The following is a 17,960-nucleotide window of genomic DNA, read 5'->3' as shown; positions in this document are numbered from 1 at the left end:
ACCATTATTAGTAACATGCCAAATAAAACTCCAAATGGAGTGCTAAATGGCAGTCTCTGTTAATAAATCATGAAATATGATACTTAATCAGTAATTAGCAAAAATTTTGTTGATAACTTCTGACCAAGTAAATTATTCACCCGAATAGTAAGTTACAAATAAAATTTTCAACGACATTACATTTGTCATAGAAACAACTTTTCTTAAAATAATTAATAGAACTTAGCTGGTGTTCCCTACATGTATGTTTTTAACATAGAAAAGCACCAGTTACTGATAGGTAGTTTCAACAACTGACAAACTCAATGTTTAATAACTAGTTAAAAAGGTTGATGGTAGAAAAAATACAAGTGTCGCAAGTATATTTCTTTAAAAAAATATTTGGTTTTCTATTATATCTTCAAACATTAAGCATATCCAAATGTTATTGTCATCTCCATGCAACTTTTTTCATTGGTGCAGAATAATCAGTCACTTTGTAGATCACAGGTAACCTGTTTGTCTTCGACTGATTTTCTTTACAATGATAACATCTTCCACTACAATATTTATTACTTGTAAATGTTAACTTATTAGTATTCAAAATCTTTTGACATGGTTTAACACTTGTTACAAATTCAACAGCTTGGCAAACTTGAGACTTAGAATTAGATAATGGATTCATCGAAATCGAATTATCCAATGAAGTTTTACAAGAGTGTTCCTGAAATGTCGTACAGAAAAATTATGTCAACTCTACCGAGGTAAATTACAAGACAACAGGAATTATGTTACTTGTTTTTGATACCTTCAAAAAGCATCACAACTACATTTTACTGACTATAGGATTTGATATTTAATTGGACAAGTTAGATAACTCATGACTAATGAGTTATTTTAATAATCTCACCATTCAATACACAACTATGAATATCACAAATGAAAACAAACAAGAATTCATTAGAAACATTTAACAGAAGAACTAGGGCAAGTGAGATTCATCTTAAAAATTAAAACTCTGCCAAGGATGAGAATTATGAAATTCAGCAATGTCTACAGACTTCTTAGACTACTAATACTCATGTGTTAATGAGTAACTAATTTCGAGAGGTAGTTCCAGGAGTTTTGGTGAAAAGCTGTGACCAGTAGAGTTCAACCATCTCATGTGTGAGACAGTTACTCACCAATGGCAGTGAAAGATAGTCTTGTGGAGTCTCAAATTGAATAAAGTTTAACTTATGAACCATTAGATCTCAACTGTATATGGACGCTGCAAAGCATGAAATCCTGAGCTTGATTCCCAAAGGAGCGCTGGATGCGCTCTGCTATGGAGTTCCATATTAGAAAGATACAAATATCTGGTGCTTTTTGGTTTCTAGTGGCGGTCTAGCCAAGATTATTTCGTCATGTAGATGGTTAAATTAGTATACGCGTGCGGTGATTACACAATAATGATATCGCTGAAATATAGTCCTTTACTTAGGGGGAAATCTCTCTAATCAATTATAGTCATCAAAGATAATACGCAAATGCACTGATGATGGTAGAATTTAAAGAAAAATTAGATTTTCAGTTTTTAATATGCAAAAAATACACAATAAGTAGGTCCAGAAATACTTAATCAGTTTATAACAAAAACTTACATCTTTGACTGGCTCTTTGACTTTACAAAGGGTAATGTCAGTTGTATCATGGTTAGACTTACGCGTAACGAATACACCATTTAAACTGGAATTTATACATGGACAACCTCTTGAAAAGGAATTCGGTACATTAGTCCAAGTTGGCGTTTCAGGTTTATGAGCAGGATTCATACTACCATTTTGGTGGGGATATAAACATGTTTGTAAAGATTTGCGACAATGATCAGCCAAGGTTTGAAGCTTTCGAATCAGCCTATGCAAATGGAAGTAACAAGCAGCATCAGTATGTTCCGGGTGGAATTTATTTCTGTTCTAAGTATAATTATAAAGCTAATTAGACTTGTAAATTCACTTAGTATTACTTGTTTGAATCTTCCCATTGGTGTTTTAAGACTGCAACTGGTCAGTCTCTAATTGTATACACAACCGCATAAATTTTGTGGTTATCTCAACTCATCCACTAGCGCTGATTGGTCGAAAATGCATGAAACACGCTTAAACTTCGGAAAGATGAAAATTTGAAGCTCAGACGGACATCTTTGGTTATATGGCGTTCTCTGAGCTCCCTGGCTTATTTAAAAAGCTTTCATCGTAGTTCTGGACATCACCAATGTCTAATTCATTTAGAGGTGATTTTTAGTTATACCACAAATATAAGATCGATTTGTCCTGAAGGTTTTGTTTGCAATTAATTTCCTTCGTAATTTCTGTTGTCGTTATTTGTCAGTGTATTGATGTTAACCGTTTGGCTTTGCTGACAGTAACAATACACAAAAAGAGTTATGTACAAACATTATTCAAAGGAGTTAAAGCACAATGTAGAACTCTCAATACACAAGAAACTGAGGAAATTAACTTTCTCTCTGGCTTCCGTAAAAATGATTGTCCAGCAATTTCAACAAGAGATATCTGCCGAATCAACAGACCACCGGAAAGTCAACCTCGTAAACCAAGTAACAGATTGTCCTGGGACATATGATTGTGAAACCTTTCGGAATCAATGTTGATCACAAAACAAGGTAATCACTTCGTTGTACTATATACAGACGAAATGACACACAAGTAAACAACGACAAATATATTATCTATAAAATAAATTGGATTGACTGTAAGGAATATTATATTGGAAAAGACTGATTCTACCCTTGATAACTTTGTATATACTAAATCCAAGCTCAATGAATTTGTTACTGTTAAGTAGATTTACGTAGAATCATATAGTGAGTAAAAATATATGCTTCAACTTTTAGACACTGCGTGTTCGCTGTTCCTAAAACCATACTAAAATGGTAACCTAGAATGACGATAATTCTTCATTGACAGTAATCATTATTTAACCTAATTCCATGTGTAACTTACGCAACGTTAATAAATTTTTCAATATTATGAAACTCTACCGCACCACATTCTTCCGGAGGACTGATTGCATTTGAACTACTTAGCCATTGTTTAGAATTGTTTAGAGCAATATTGTATCTGCTACACTTTGAATGAATTCCCTCAGAAAGATTGCTTGATTCGCGAAGAGCCTACGTAGTAAAAATAGGATTAATTTTATTCAGTGATAAAGATTAATTAGGCAAAAGGAATATGGTGATGATAAAATAACGGAAAATTAGAACTTGGAGGAGTTATGTTTAGTCCTGGGAATATAAAACCTATGGGAAGTATTGACTAAAATGAATTGTGCTACTTTATCTGTGTGTCAAGAAGTTTATTGACTGCAACTACAACATTACATATTCCTTATTTATTGTAATTACTTTATAAATAGAGACAAGTAAATGATAAGAAGAACTGAATTAAATATACATGACTCTTAAATCCTTTACAATGAAAGCATTCTTTAAAGAATTTCATTTCTGTTTCAGAGATTCCATTTAATATACCTACTGTTATAACGTATAAGTGGGTGCGTGCCCTATTTGATATATGGACGTGCTGATTCCCGCCAATGAGAGAAGAGTTTATTGATCGGAGCAATGATATACAAAAGCTGTATGAGCTGTCTTGAGTACTTCTCGGTCCTGCTTTCTGCCTAGTCCAGCCAGTTAAGTCCAAAACACCAATAACAGCCTCGGCAATATGGATCATTATTCACAAACATACTGGGTTTATATACCAACCAAACAGACCACATCGTACCATAAAATAGAAAATAACATTTGTACAATAATTGGCCAAATGTGGCTGTGAATAGGGGGAAAGTAATCAATAGACTGATGATAACCCAAGAATCGTATAATAATAGTTCAAAGGTCAAAATAAAGCTAATAATACAATAATTATACAATAGGAAATATACAGATTACATTGGTCCATAAATAGTCCTCAAAAGTTACCATTCACCATTCTCTTCGGGATACAACATTTACCATGTAAATTTTTATAGGTAAATAGCCTAAATGATATTATCTGAGAAAGACCTTAGCGACTATGATTTTCAATTTTTATGAATACTTTTTAAATTTAAACGATAATATAAAGTAATAAGGAAAATTTACATTTATATACTAGCTAACCAGTATTAATTTGTAGGAAAAAAAAACAAACCAAAGTTAATATATTTCTTGAATTGAAGTATTCATGGACTGTTTTTGTTATGAATTAAAAAAAAAATAATAGGAAGGCCGTCATCAATCCATTATGAATTTATGTCCGGCTTTCATCACGTGATTTATTCACCAATCGAAATACGACTTTTCTAATCTTAATACTGTGCCAAATCAATGACGTTCGACCAGTATGAGTAGTCTAGCCCTTCCAGTTGAGTCCGAAAACACTAATTGCAGCTTCTGCTATGCAGATCATTTACTTCAAGCATACTTTGTTTATATATCAGACAGACAGGCCACATCACACCATAAAATAGAAAATAATATTTGTGCAAGATCAAGCCAAATGTGGCTGCAAACGTGGGAGACAATAATCAATAAACTGAATATAATTTAGGGACAGTAAATCGTATAATAATAATTAATAGGTCAAAAATGAAGCTTATAATCAAATGAATATAGATATACACAGTCTAGCTACTCAATAGTTAAACAATAAGAATATATATAAAATAATCATCCATTTATAAGTCCCGGAAGTTACCCGTACTTACGTCTTCACTAGGATATAACAGTTTTAGATTTCGAGAAAGTATCAGTTCTAGTATAAATACATATGATCTATTAATAAAATTAGAAATAACTATAGATACACACGTAGTATTCCTAGAATTAGAATGAAATAAATTAATTATTCGGTGTAGCATAAACTATATTAAAAGAGGTAGAGAATAACGAGATGAAAGAAATGGGAATATAATAACTTGAACCAGTTTTAATGATAATTTGGAAAAGAATATATTTATTTTATTATTGTAAGCTTTATTCAATATTCTATTTTTGGTACAATATAGAATTCTCAGCACAAATTATTTCAACAAGTTGAGTGGTTGCCAGTTAAGAGTTATCAATCCAGTAAATCGACAGCTAAATAATGTACATTCTTTTCGCTGCATATTGCCGGAAATCACGATATATCTGATTGAGCCTTTTGCAACTTGTACAACGAAAGGTTGTACATTTTCGATAAACGTTTTTATTGAAGTATGTATATGGCAGGAACAAGTAGCCTAGATGTTCAAGAAGGCCACTTTTTCGTTTATATAAAGATAATAGGCTTAGTATTCAAAGTTTTATTAGTTAGCTCATCTAAAGCTTAGTAATCAATCTTTTTAAATGTAAAAGTTTAATGTCAACTTCAGGATAATAATGTTTACAAGCCCAACGAATTTTTATCTAATTTATCTAAAACGATAGAATTCACAATAATAACAACAACAACAACCAAATTATTCTATCTACTTAAAAACTTTAAGCTACTTCTGAGAAAAGTATTGTATTGAACTGATCCTGCATTGATAATCACTTATTGTATTGTTACAAAAAGAAAAAAATGTACTTACATTTCCGTCATTATGCTTAACTTTTTCACACGAGTTTTGCTTCCACATATTCTCAACACATGAAGAGTTAATTCCGTTCACTGGGTATGATTCATGACTAGAATATTTGTTATCTGAGAAAAATCATAATAGCTTATATTGTATCAATATTTAGTGCTTTCTGTTTCACAATGTTAGTGGTAATGTTTTAAATTAACTAATTACTCTTGCATTGTAAATGTTATGTCTCAAAATACGAATCGGTATCACGTGCTAAATTTACCAATCAGTATTCTGATCATAACTTTTCTACTCCGCATCTTCTATTCCGACTTCAGCCTACCGTCCTAAGTCTTGAGTAGTGATGCGTTCTGGTCAGTACAATTAACCTTGAGTTAGTGAAAGACTCATCCATGTTGGTCTACTTATCCACCTGTCTTCCTCTATCCTCAGCCTCAAGTCCGAAAAGTCTGTAACCAAGCTTCTATTATTACATTTCAATTACCCAGCATAGCACGGTAAAGCAAATAAGAAATCATACTTTAAACAAAATCATGCCATAAGGGGCAGAGAGTGAAGTAAATAGTACATAATTAACAATAATTAAGGAGTAGAAAAACGCATAACGACAGTTGATGATTCCAGAGAAAGCTTTGGACAAGGAAAACATAGGAACTCAATAATCCAGTTAAGCTACTAACTATATGATGCAAATACTATTAATAATCCCAAGCAATACCAAGTGAATTTAATCCCAAAAATATTTTCAAAAGTTTTAACTATTCCAATATTCGTTCCGTCATAGCAGTTAGTTAGTTCCTGAGATTTATAATATCATTTTTTGAAAGTGTTTTTATCAACAAATTGATTAAGGGTAACTCATCATTTAAATATAATAATTACTGGAGTAATGAATTTGAATAAGACATTAATGTAGAATACTCCTTTAACGCATAGATTTCACGAGTCTGATGAAACACCAGAGACTCAAAAATTATATTAAAAAGTCAACATGTAAAATTATTGATTGAAGATTTCGTTCAAGTTCACAAATGAGTAGAAATGCTAACCAAAACACTATTTCATCACTAGGATATTCACTGTGTTTATTTGTCTATAAACCATGCTATACATTCTAGACTTAAGCGCTAACCAAATCCAGTTAATTTACTTTCCAATGTAACCACTAACCTAAGTTATTTGACATTAAGATGCACTACTTTTGATACTGAGTGGTTGTAGATCACTAGTAGATTGTTATGGACCTAGGTTTCTCGCGGGACAAGACACCCAATCTTGTTGGGTGTCTACTATCAAGCCAATGCAAATTTGCTAATTTGATGTTCATATTGATCAATATGATCCAAGCAAATTTAATGATTACACAATATGACAACAATTACTGAGAATAAACAGACTAGGGAAATCAAACGAAGCTTATGAGAGGTCAATGCTAGACCGTATAACAAGTTGATGACGTCATCGATTGTGGAACAAGTTGATGTGAGTTCGAATATGAGTCGTTTAAAACTGTAGATTAGTATTGTTGTGTCGACTAGGAAGAAATGTAAGTTTATGGTTTTCTGCAAGTCGCTTGCATTAATCTAGCATATAATGTTATATCCACTTTAGTTTTAAAACTTTCAGCCAATTATAAAAGAAGAAATTTCTGATGTTGGTGTAATCTACTCAGCACGACACTTATTCAAACATTTTAAAAAATTGAGATGTCAGGGGTGACTATGTGTTCAATCAAACTTGAGTAAAATATTATTAGTTGTAAAAACATTACCTTTACCTATAAATAGTAAAAATAACATCACAAATAAAATTGACAACTATTTTCCCTCGTGATGTTCCGTTTATTTTAATTTCAAAACTCCTAAATGCCGGCAAACCGGAATTCCTTATGTTTGGATGAGAAATGTTGGAATGATTATGTGGCGTGATAAATATCATCACAGATAATGAACGAATCGTCGATAGAACATACTACTCTAAACAATTTTTGTGTTGTATAATAGATAATTCCTTTTGAAAAATTAAAACAAAACATAAGAATACTTACTGTCGGTAACAAGTCCCTTTTGAGTTTGTAAATGCGCTATAATTCTCAAAATTGAATCCCTTTCATTTTCAGTATTTTTTATTCTCTTCTGTAAAACGATAAGAGCAAAAAATTTATTGAAATCATGAACCGACAAAGTTAGACAAATATTTAAGACCTGGAAGCACTGGGCGGTCGTTTCGTCTTGGTATGGGACTCCTCCACTACCCTGCACGTAGGAACCGGACCCAGAACCTTCGGTCTTGGGCGCGAACGCTTAATCTTCAAGATTCCTTACTGGTAATTATCATGTGCTTACTACGGAATCGCTTTGAAAATAAGTTTCCAGAGTCTTTTTTAGAAGCACTGACCTATGAAACTAATCCGTTTTCGGTATGAGACAGTTATCCACTGGGGACAACGGGAATCGATCGCGCAATGTCTCGGATTGGTTGAAGTTGGACATTGAAAACGTTGGATGCTGACTCAGTTGTCCAGAGGTTAGGCGTTAGCGCGCGATAATGGAGGTCCTGGGTTCTATCCCCCGTGCGGGATAATGGATATGCACCACTGAGTAGTCGCATAATGAGACGACAGAAGTGTCCTGTAATCCCAGGTTTTCAATGGTAATCTAACTCATACAGTTTCATGATTTTAATAGAATTTAACAATCTCCACAACCTCTTACTCGTAATTGAATTAAGTTTGCAACAGAAAAGTACACATAACAGCTTGATCTCTGACTAAATGAAAATGGACAACACACGCATCCCTTCAAAAAGTTAATATTTGGAGGCGTAATTAGATATAGATGATTATCAGAGTAATTAATGATGCATGGATATATATAGTGCTTTTGTGCCGGGAAAATAATTCATTAATTATTACCATACTATTCCAGTACCAAACTACTACAGTTTGATAGTATACCTCAACGAAATCACTGCATATGAATTGAAAATGATTTTTTTTCTCGTATGCAGTTATGGGTATTAGGTGTAGGAGGGATTTAATTTAATTTAAAAGATATAAACGACCAATAACTATTGTCAAGTTTAATGTGTTGATTTTACTTGATATAGGTTGATACAGACTAGAAATAATATGTGACCTGACATTATGATGAAAGTCTACATTCAACATGTCTTTAAGTTAAAATCAAAATCACACAATATTCTATACAAGCTACGTGTACTATTAGGATGCATATCCAAATTCAAAAAAGTTATCTTATTTGAAAATACCAGGAGAAAATCTAGTTTTTTTCTAATTTAATATGATCTCTTAATATGTCTTTCACAAGTATTAAGAGAAGACGTCAATGGAAAACACTAAGGTTTGTTTTTTAAAACAACTATGAAGTACCGTATAGTATCATGTTGTTTTTTTCACAACAGTTCGGTTAACTTTTGTTGATCAATAAGTACATTTGGCTTGGCAATACATTTTGACAGAATTTCAAGTAATGAACTGGTAAGCTTCACTATGAAAGTCTAACTGTCAGTTTTGTATTCAAAGCACATTGATCCTGACACACTATAACATCAAAAGGAATATTCTATACTAGTAAATGGACAATACTTTAAAAAAATAAAGTAGTTCACTCAGTAAACTGATGAACACAAATGGAGTTTCGTAAGAGGTATAGTTCAGTTGAATGCATAGCACAAAAAACTTTCAGTTGAGAAAGATCGTTTAATTACTATGAGGATTATCGCAAAAAACTACAGCATAATCGCCAGTTGTTTTTATTCTGAGTCATGCCTGATGACATTTCAGGCGACCGAGTTGCACAATTTCGTAACCCCAACTGGGGAGTTGTGGTAAACCGATAGATGCCAATAATATACAGCTACGTTTCATACCCCGGCATCATTTCATAAACTGACCAATGACTCTGTCCAAGGGTCAATAAATAACAAGCTGTTTGGAAGCCACTTGGGTGATAGCTGTAAAACATGTTCAAGACATTGAATTCAGTGTTTCAAAATTGTGGCACCCAGTGAATTATAATCACTACACATAAACATGTAATGTCGAGCCTCGGTACTAATAAGATTGTATTGCCACCAGATGAGAGCGATCCTTCGAAAAAGACAATGATCAAATACAGAGTCACCAAACATCCTCAGTTCGGAAGAGCTAGGTTTCGAAAGTGTAGAACATAACTGCTCTCACAGAGATGTAGAATCCTCTGCATCAATACAGCTGATTTTTTAAATAAACCACTTTAGTTTCTATCAATTCAGTCCTATTTCAGAGGGAATTTAAGCTCAATGTAGGGAGTAACACCATACTAAACATATGGCCCTCTAAAAACCACCTGATCAACTTTACGGAATATATTCGAAGAATGTTTGCAAACAGTGTAAAATCATGATTCATATCACGTTTATCAAAGTACATCAATGAAAGTACCCTTTTAAGCAAAGTTTTTTTTATCAGCAACGGATTATGCTTTCTACTACGTCATGAAAAGACCTTTATATATCAACCGTCTAGTTAACTCTTCATAAAAATGGAAGGCAATTGCTAAATTCCTTTGAAGGTATCTAGGCGCGCAAAAGTGATACGAGGTTTTATAGAATGTAAATGAAGCAAACTGATAATTATTCAAACAAGTCTAGATGAGAAAATACCAAATACCATAAATTTATTCAAAAACTAAGAAGTCCGGCAGCATGAGAAATAAATATTATCAAGAAATAGTTTTAGTACGCTCAGTCATTTAACTTACTATCAAGATACGTTTGCTGAACATAATAGATCCCAATTGATTCGAACATTTAAAGGGTAAGTAAGCGACCAAAGTGAGTAATACAGCAAAACCATTAGATTGAGCAAAAGCCCTATGCAGCTGCAAAGGGCTGGCTTCTGTTGGTTCTTCACGACTCCCTGGCTGGGGTCCAAGAGATGGTGCAACAGTGGCTAGAGAAGTTATCAGATATCACTCAGAATAGAAGCCAGTGGCGATCCTGCTGTAACCTTCTTTTACTTTCTTCATAAAGAATGGTCATAAATTCCTTAACTGAAAGAATTTTTCTGGTTGTACATTTCAGTTTCCCTCATCATTACTCTTGTTATATATATACCCTACCCCCTTTCTCTTCCCATTCTCATTGCCTTGTGTGGCGCACATATATCTGGTGCCCCCTTGTACCAATATTTATGTGTTTAAATAGATAAATCTGGTGTTCCCTATGCAGACCTAATGGAAAGCTAAAGAAAACTCGTAGTTATCATATACTTAAGGGTGAGTTTCTGTTATTGCTGGCACTAAACTCATTTGATCAGTGTCTAGTAATATAGGTGCATTTAAAGCAAAAGACAATGAGTCCAAGTTTCAGTTTGAACATCAACAATGGGATGCAGAAATGTCTAGCTCTTTAGTAATAAATAGATCGAAACGCTAACCCTAGATTGCGTTATTAGCGTAAACCCAAATTCATTGGAGCCCTGGTTAAGTCACATTAAATCCATAAAATGGATAATAACAAGTTACGATGATAAACTAGATACCGCAAGTGGGATAAGGAAATGTCAGTGATATATACTTCGCATAAGTAGCTGAAGGATGACGCTCAATAAAAATAAGGTTTGCAAATACAAAGTATGCACAAAATGTTGTAAAGAATAGGTGACCGAGCAGAGAATGTTCAATAAAAATACGCATCCAGCCTTTATCTTTTGATGAAACTATTTTTAAACCTTGATACACGTTACACCACAAAGGATTATTGTTAACATACATTTATGTTTTGGACTAACTGAATTATTTTGTTCTCTTGATTCACAATCCATTGTTGATTGGGACTTGGTTGAGTGGTACTATGTAGCAAGGCATTACTTTGATTTGAGCACGACTTCATCAAAAACCAACTTTCTGACAGTTTCTGTTGAATACTGTGATTTTATTCCATTCTGTGACTCTCTACTTCGTTTAATGTCTTCAGCGTTCACTTAGTGTTTTCAATAACTATTATAAAGGCAAGATTTCCAACTAACTTCTTTGTTTGTTAAAACTAACTGAAAAAAACAACAGAACCACTTTAGGATAAAGATAAATTGTATACAAAGAGCACAACAAGATAATAATTATTCTTTTCCACCATGAAACAAAAAGTGAACAGAAGACTAGTCATTAGAAAAGTAAGGAAAATGTGAGAAAAAAGGTCTTCTTGTATTCGTTTGATTTTCATAAGCTGTCAAAAACTATTAAGTACAATTATTAACAACCTTTAGATTGTCTGCATGTAGATCTTGTCCCAACTTTAAAGACTAGATAAAAACAATCATCTTCCCGCCTAGCCATGTTGTTGCGTCTGTTACTGAATTTTCTGTTTTTAACCACACGATTCAAGTTGTAAGAGCACTCATGTGGTCTTCCTATTAAGAACCTGGTGCTTCTGTACTTATACAAATTACACTGTGATATCCTTAAATCTTATACAGATTCTGTATTACACTTGATAGTTTCATCAAATCATGACCATTTCCAGTGTACGCAAATGAAACATATCATGTTTGGTTATTGCTTGGCCATTACCATGACATACAATTCAACACATAATCAGTGGCAGACCTTAGAATTTGTCGTGTGTCAGGCCAGTGGTTAAAAAACTAATTGACGCTGGACGATTTGAAATGACTTTTTTTATTATTCCAGAAGTAAATTACGAAAAACTAATTCAAACAAAACAAAACCAAATAATAGCTAGAAGTACTAGGCTCATTTTAACACTTTACATTTGTGTAATTCAATATCTTCTTGACAAACTACTGTAAACGAGATGATTTCTTTTCCTCTGCTTTAAAGAGTTAAGACAGTTTCACTTCCATACATTACGATTAGTGAAGTCACTCAGCTGCGCTAGTCCTAGTGATTTAGACAGTTACTTGCAATTAAGACTGGCTTGAGCACGTATATACTTAACCCGATGTTGTAGGCAAAGTACGGTAAACACTCACCGTTGCACAATATCCACTGATGGGTAGAAACGTATAAACCGACTTTGAAAGGATTCTCTTGGGACTGTTCACCAACGAAATTTCACTCACAATAGCCGGAGTATCGCCCTGAGTAGGGCCGACCGGCAATAACAAAAGCTGTGACCAAATCTGGTAGTCTGTTTCATATAGAATAATTTACAAAAATCTAGCTAACCAATCTCCCTATTTTAGAGAATATTTTGCCCAGTTTGAGCAAATTTTAAAGAAACCGCAATGAGAACTGTGATAAGATGGCACAAAACCCCTAGAACTTCCTCAGGCCTGGAAGTCTCCGAAGTTCTGGGGAAATCCCCAAAATGTTTGGAGAAATATTGGTTATTCCGCGATATCTCCACAAAATCTTATAGAACTTGAAGGTTTTTCCCCATAACTTCACTAGGCTTTAAGGAAGATTACCATATTTTTCAAGAGTTTGAGGATAACCCCCAAAATTCACCTAAAATTCCCCAAAGCTTCCCCAAATAAGGAGATTGGTGAGGTTAGTGAGTAAGATGTGCTCAAGTTAAGTAAATGAAGCAGTTGGTGACAGTAGAAAAAAACAAAAGCGTTAAAATAAAGAAATCTGATAACAAAAACTTCGAGTAGTGAAATAACGTCTACAATCTCTCACACAACCCCAGGCACGCGATAACACAGAAAGCCTTCAAATTGTGCGAACGAAATGTTCGGACAAACAAGTACGAAGAAATTACAATTAGACCAAGCATAGAACTAGGTTATTTAGTTTACTTCGAAAAAAGTAATTACAAGTTCTAGTTATGTAATGTGAATATTGTTAAAAAACATTACCGTTGGTCTTAACTCACTGATTTTAAATGGTAAGGCGAAAAATTTACTATTATTCTAACCTGACTGATAGCTTAAGGTAGGGACGTTTTGCTTAAAGATGTTCTGAGTTCCACTAGACTTTGTTTTTGGACTTTTCTTTCCTTTTGAATCAAGTGATGAATGAGAAATCATATTCATTTTACAAGGTTTTTACTACTTTTTCAGGTGATATGTTCCACTATGGCATGAACTGAGAATTAAACGATCAGGCTAGCTTTACTTATGTTTCTTGAACGCTTTCACTTTTGGATTTATACTCCAATGTTTACTATTAATATCTGACGCTGTTAGAATACAATGACTTCATCATGGAAAATTATTTGTCAGCGAATCATCAGAATATTGAAAACGCGTATGCATTTTCATCGAGTTTGTTAGTTATAAAACTTGTAAAACGAATGAATGCAGTTGTATTAGCCTCAGTTTATGCATGTTCGAACACTTGATATGTCTTTTACTGAATGTACGTTTTGTTTCGCTTGCTTTTGTAGGACATCTTCAAGTGCTTTGGACACCTATTTGAGTTTAATGAACGTCATTACAAACGTTTTCAATCAGCCTCTGGTAATTATGGTTTCTGCGTCTTTCCTTCCTTGCAGACTGCCGTCCAATTTAAAAATGGCTCACCTTGGTTGCTTACTGACTACCTAAAAGCAACAACAATCCAGAAGGCCAGTTCGAGAGATTTGTTGTACAAAAATATCACAGATCAATACGCTTTCTTAGTTGGATTACCTAAAAGCATTTCGCGACAGAATGATGAATTCACCCAAAAGAATTATGTTATTGCTTACGAAGGGCATTTTTCGGGAATACAAATTATGTATATGTCGTGATAACAAATAGCGGAAGCATTCTGACACCCAATAGACATTCATACAAAGAAAATAAATACTGTGAAACAAGAATAGCTCATTTCCGTAAGTAAAATTCTGTTTGGGGAGTCCTCACTATATATTATTGTAATAATCATTTTTCGCACCGACGGGAGAGGTAAAGTTTTTTTCATAGTTTCATTAAATTTGATTCTCTGGATGTTCTCTTCTTTCCCGCCTCAGACTAATGCTAGAGTTAGAACCGACTAAAGTAAAAACTTTTAATTAATGCCGACTTAAATGTGCACAATAATTTTCATGGAATTCAGAAACCTTTTCGGATTACATGCGATCATAAATAAATGCCGGAGGCTCCCTCACACTGTTTTCCCACCTGGGAGAAATTTTCTAAATTTTAAAGTCACTAGCTAAGTTAGTAAGTCGGGATCTTGCGTTTGTATGAACATGTATTTCCTTTGTACTTGATAACAATCTGATCTCGAATTACAAATATGATTAGTTCGTTCGTGATCATATAATACTTCTTGTTTAATTTGCGTTATTTCTGGGATTCCTAGTTCGTATAATAACTTAACTATTCCTAATTATCATATTGGCGTCGCGATGAAGCCTGTGATGGGACGGTTGTACATACATTCAGATTTTTGTGCCTTCGAGAATTACATGGAAATGTTTGAAATCTGGGCTATGACCTAGGAAGATGTTGAAGATGTTAATATTGTGACTCATTTCTTTACATTTATCGAAAAAGATGCATACAGTTTTTATAGACTTTGGAATTTCCAGAATAGCCTATTTCAGCCCCTTACTCAACTCTTAAGCAACTATTGCTAGTCCATGTAAAGTGTTCATGTTTCGAATGTGGTGAAGAAGAAAATTTTCATAAAATGATTCGTTGGTACGTCAGGACATCCACTACTTCACGACGTCATTTCAGTCTAATGCGCAATCATGGTTATTCAGATGACGATTAATTGAGGGGTTTCGATGAAGGTCACGAAAATGTGCACAAGTTTGGTCAATGTTTGTCGTGTGGCAAGTTTTGCTCACTTAATTCATGTGTAGTCCGTAATTCTAAATGCTTTAAATGTGGTGAGATTGGGCACATTCAGTCAGTCTGTAATACTACTGTTCATTTCACTGCAACTAACACTAAACGTTGTAATTCTGATACTGTTAAGCTGGATATTTCTAATGATCATTTACCTTTATCCACGACTTCGAAAAACTGTTTACAGTCATATAGCTGTCCAGAGTTAAATGAAATTCAGAATAATTGTGCGACAAAGGCTTCTAGTCATTCATCTTCTTACTAGACTTCTCACTTTATTGTACCAGATATCGTTTGTCCTGGCGATTCACATATTTGTGATGGAATTTCTTATATATCTGATTCAAAGAAAAACTCTGTTTCAGATAAACAAAGACGGAAAACCTGCATTAGCTTCTCGGGCTACATAAAGACTTATAAATAATAGGTTTTCACAGTAAATGATCGTCAGTTCAAGTTACGATTGATTTAAGAGAGGTAAGACAACAAAAATCTATCATTAGCATTCAAACGTAAAAAATGACTATTCCAAAAGGACCATGAGAGTAAAATGTATTTTAATTAATAATAGCTTAACCACCAAATTCGCAGTGTTTCGTTTGGACACAGAGTTTATTTGATTAGACCAAACTACTTCCTTCCGTATAGTGTATGAAGTCTTCCTAAGTCAGTGGTATTTAATGACCTCAATACACAAATTCCATGATCGATTAAATCATTCTACATTTAAAAAAGAAAACAAATTCTACCAAAGTACAAAATACTTCAAGCTGTACTGGTTACCAGTCTCTTCAGAACAGAATATCGTACTTAATACAAAAGGAATGGTTAATAAATAATTGTTCGTTACTTGAGTAACTAAGTGTATTCTTAACATAGTGGTATTAAGTATCTACCTGCCAGAACTCAACTAACCGTTTTCAGCTGGCAGTTAAAGATCAACAGTTGTAACGCGTTTTATCAGTGTTTATTTGGAACCAGGAGAGATCTGAAACAACACCATACAAATCAGGATCATTGAATGTACGAGAACGAAGAACATGACGTGTTAGCAACAACTCATATATAGTTGAAAAGTCAAATAGCGAGGTTTCGTTACAGAAAAGAAAAGCTTACCTAAAAAGCAGTCTCATATATCATTTTGCAAAACCAGTTTATGCAGGGCTTGTTTTACTTGTTCCAGCACATTTACTCTTCTTCACTCCACAATAGAAAGAACAGATTCACATAATTAACATTATATATAGTGCTTTTTAATACTGTTACACAACCATAACCCGAACTACGCTGTAATCTTGAATTATGTCAAACACGGTTTTATTTTGAGCTGCACGGCATTACGCAACAACAAAACTTAAAAACGAAATTAAGTGATAACCGAAGTCGAAAGTCTAGACAAAGATGACTAAGGAATATAGAACGTGGTTGCAAGACTCTTGAGTAAAAGTTAAAATATAAGACAAGACGATAAATAAAGAAATAAAATTGTTTTCTAATAAAACTTTTTGATGTATTTTAACGGTGTTACAGAGGGAATAGACAGATTTTGATAATTCGTTTCACAAAATGGAAATAGGTAAAGAGAAAATATGACAACAATTCTTAGGTTGAATGATGATGAATTAACAAAAGATTTGTAGTATCGAACGGGATGTAGATTACCAGGTTACTGTTAATATTTCACCATTTGGGGATTCTTCAGTTTCTTCCTCTTACTTATATATCTGTCTGTAGACATCCTTTGACTCTTACTATTCTGTTGATAAATATGAGTTTGAAACGGCTTGAAAGACTTGTAGATTTATACGATTTCTTTTTGCTTATACATCAGTTCTTATTTTATAATTGATAACTCTTGAATTTGTTGAGACTGACTCACACTTTCATCAAACACCACTTCCGTATTAGCAGGACCGTTCCAAATCCTGCTTCTCGCAGCTTTCTGACTATAAGGTATTGTTTCCTTATCCGTCAGAAAGTGCTTGTGACCTATTGGCTAAGCTACCAGCCTCTGTGATTGCACTGTTAAGTCCTTTTGGAAATTACATGAAACTATTCAAAACAAGCTTTTTCTCATATTTGTGTTCATTTATACCATTATTAAGTAGGTCACGAAGTTGAATATGAAAATATTCGCCAAATTTACTTTGCGAAGTATAATGGGATCCTAAACCCCAACAATTTTTCTTATCCGAACAATGAAATTTCAATTATCTAGTTAATTTAATCATTTTAGTCAGAAGCTCATAAGTACATGGTTCAGCGGGATATAAATTTTCTGTTTATTTATAAGATTACTTTGGTCTATGTTGTGAGACAATGATCATCAATTGAAATTTGACTCACTAACTAGTTAACTTTATTTAGTCGTTTAATGGAAAGTGAATATAGCGGAAATCCAAACATGTTATTGTATACTTGAATCTTCCTATTGATGTTGAGGACTGCAATTATTCAGTCTCTTTTTGGCATATGTGAATACTGTGCATATTGCCTCGATATAGCCTTAATTCACAAACATTATAAACAAAGATGCATAGTAGCTAGCAGTGGAACCCAGAACGTGCGTTTCGTTTAATAAGGGACTGATCAATTGCAGTCCTTAACATCAATGGAAAGATTCACGTAA

The 17,960-nt window shown here is 33.6% G+C and overlaps 1 protein-coding gene across 1 annotated transcript in view; it reads right to left on the bottom strand.

Moving 5' to 3' along the window:
• Positions 1-430: 430 nt before the first annotated feature.
• Positions 431-17,960, bottom strand: part of Smp_211180 (alpha(1,3)fucosyltransferase,putative) — a gene marked incomplete at both ends in the record, with an annotated part of 36,036 nt that continues 18,506 nt past the window's right edge. Inside the window, 5 exons of the mRNA XM_018791162.1 lie at positions 431-703; positions 1,623-1,875; positions 2,982-3,151; positions 5,581-5,693; positions 7,628-7,715. Of these exons, the coding sequence (XP_018645676.1) occupies positions 431-703; positions 1,623-1,875; positions 2,982-3,151; positions 5,581-5,693; positions 7,628-7,715 (897 nt within the window). The remainder of the gene's footprint in view (positions 704-1,622; positions 1,876-2,981; positions 3,152-5,580; positions 5,694-7,627; positions 7,716-17,960) is intronic.

The sequence above is a fragment of the Schistosoma mansoni genome, assembly GCF_000237925.1.
Source record: "Schistosoma mansoni, WGS project CABG00000000 data, chromosome 4 unplaced supercontig 0032, strain Puerto Rico, whole genome shotgun sequence".
In the NCBI taxonomy this organism is placed as follows: domain Eukaryota; kingdom Metazoa; phylum Platyhelminthes; class Trematoda; order Strigeidida; family Schistosomatidae; genus Schistosoma; species Schistosoma mansoni.
The sequence above is the reverse complement of the archived record's forward strand: the minus strand, read 5'-3'. Positions and strand labels throughout refer to the sequence as shown.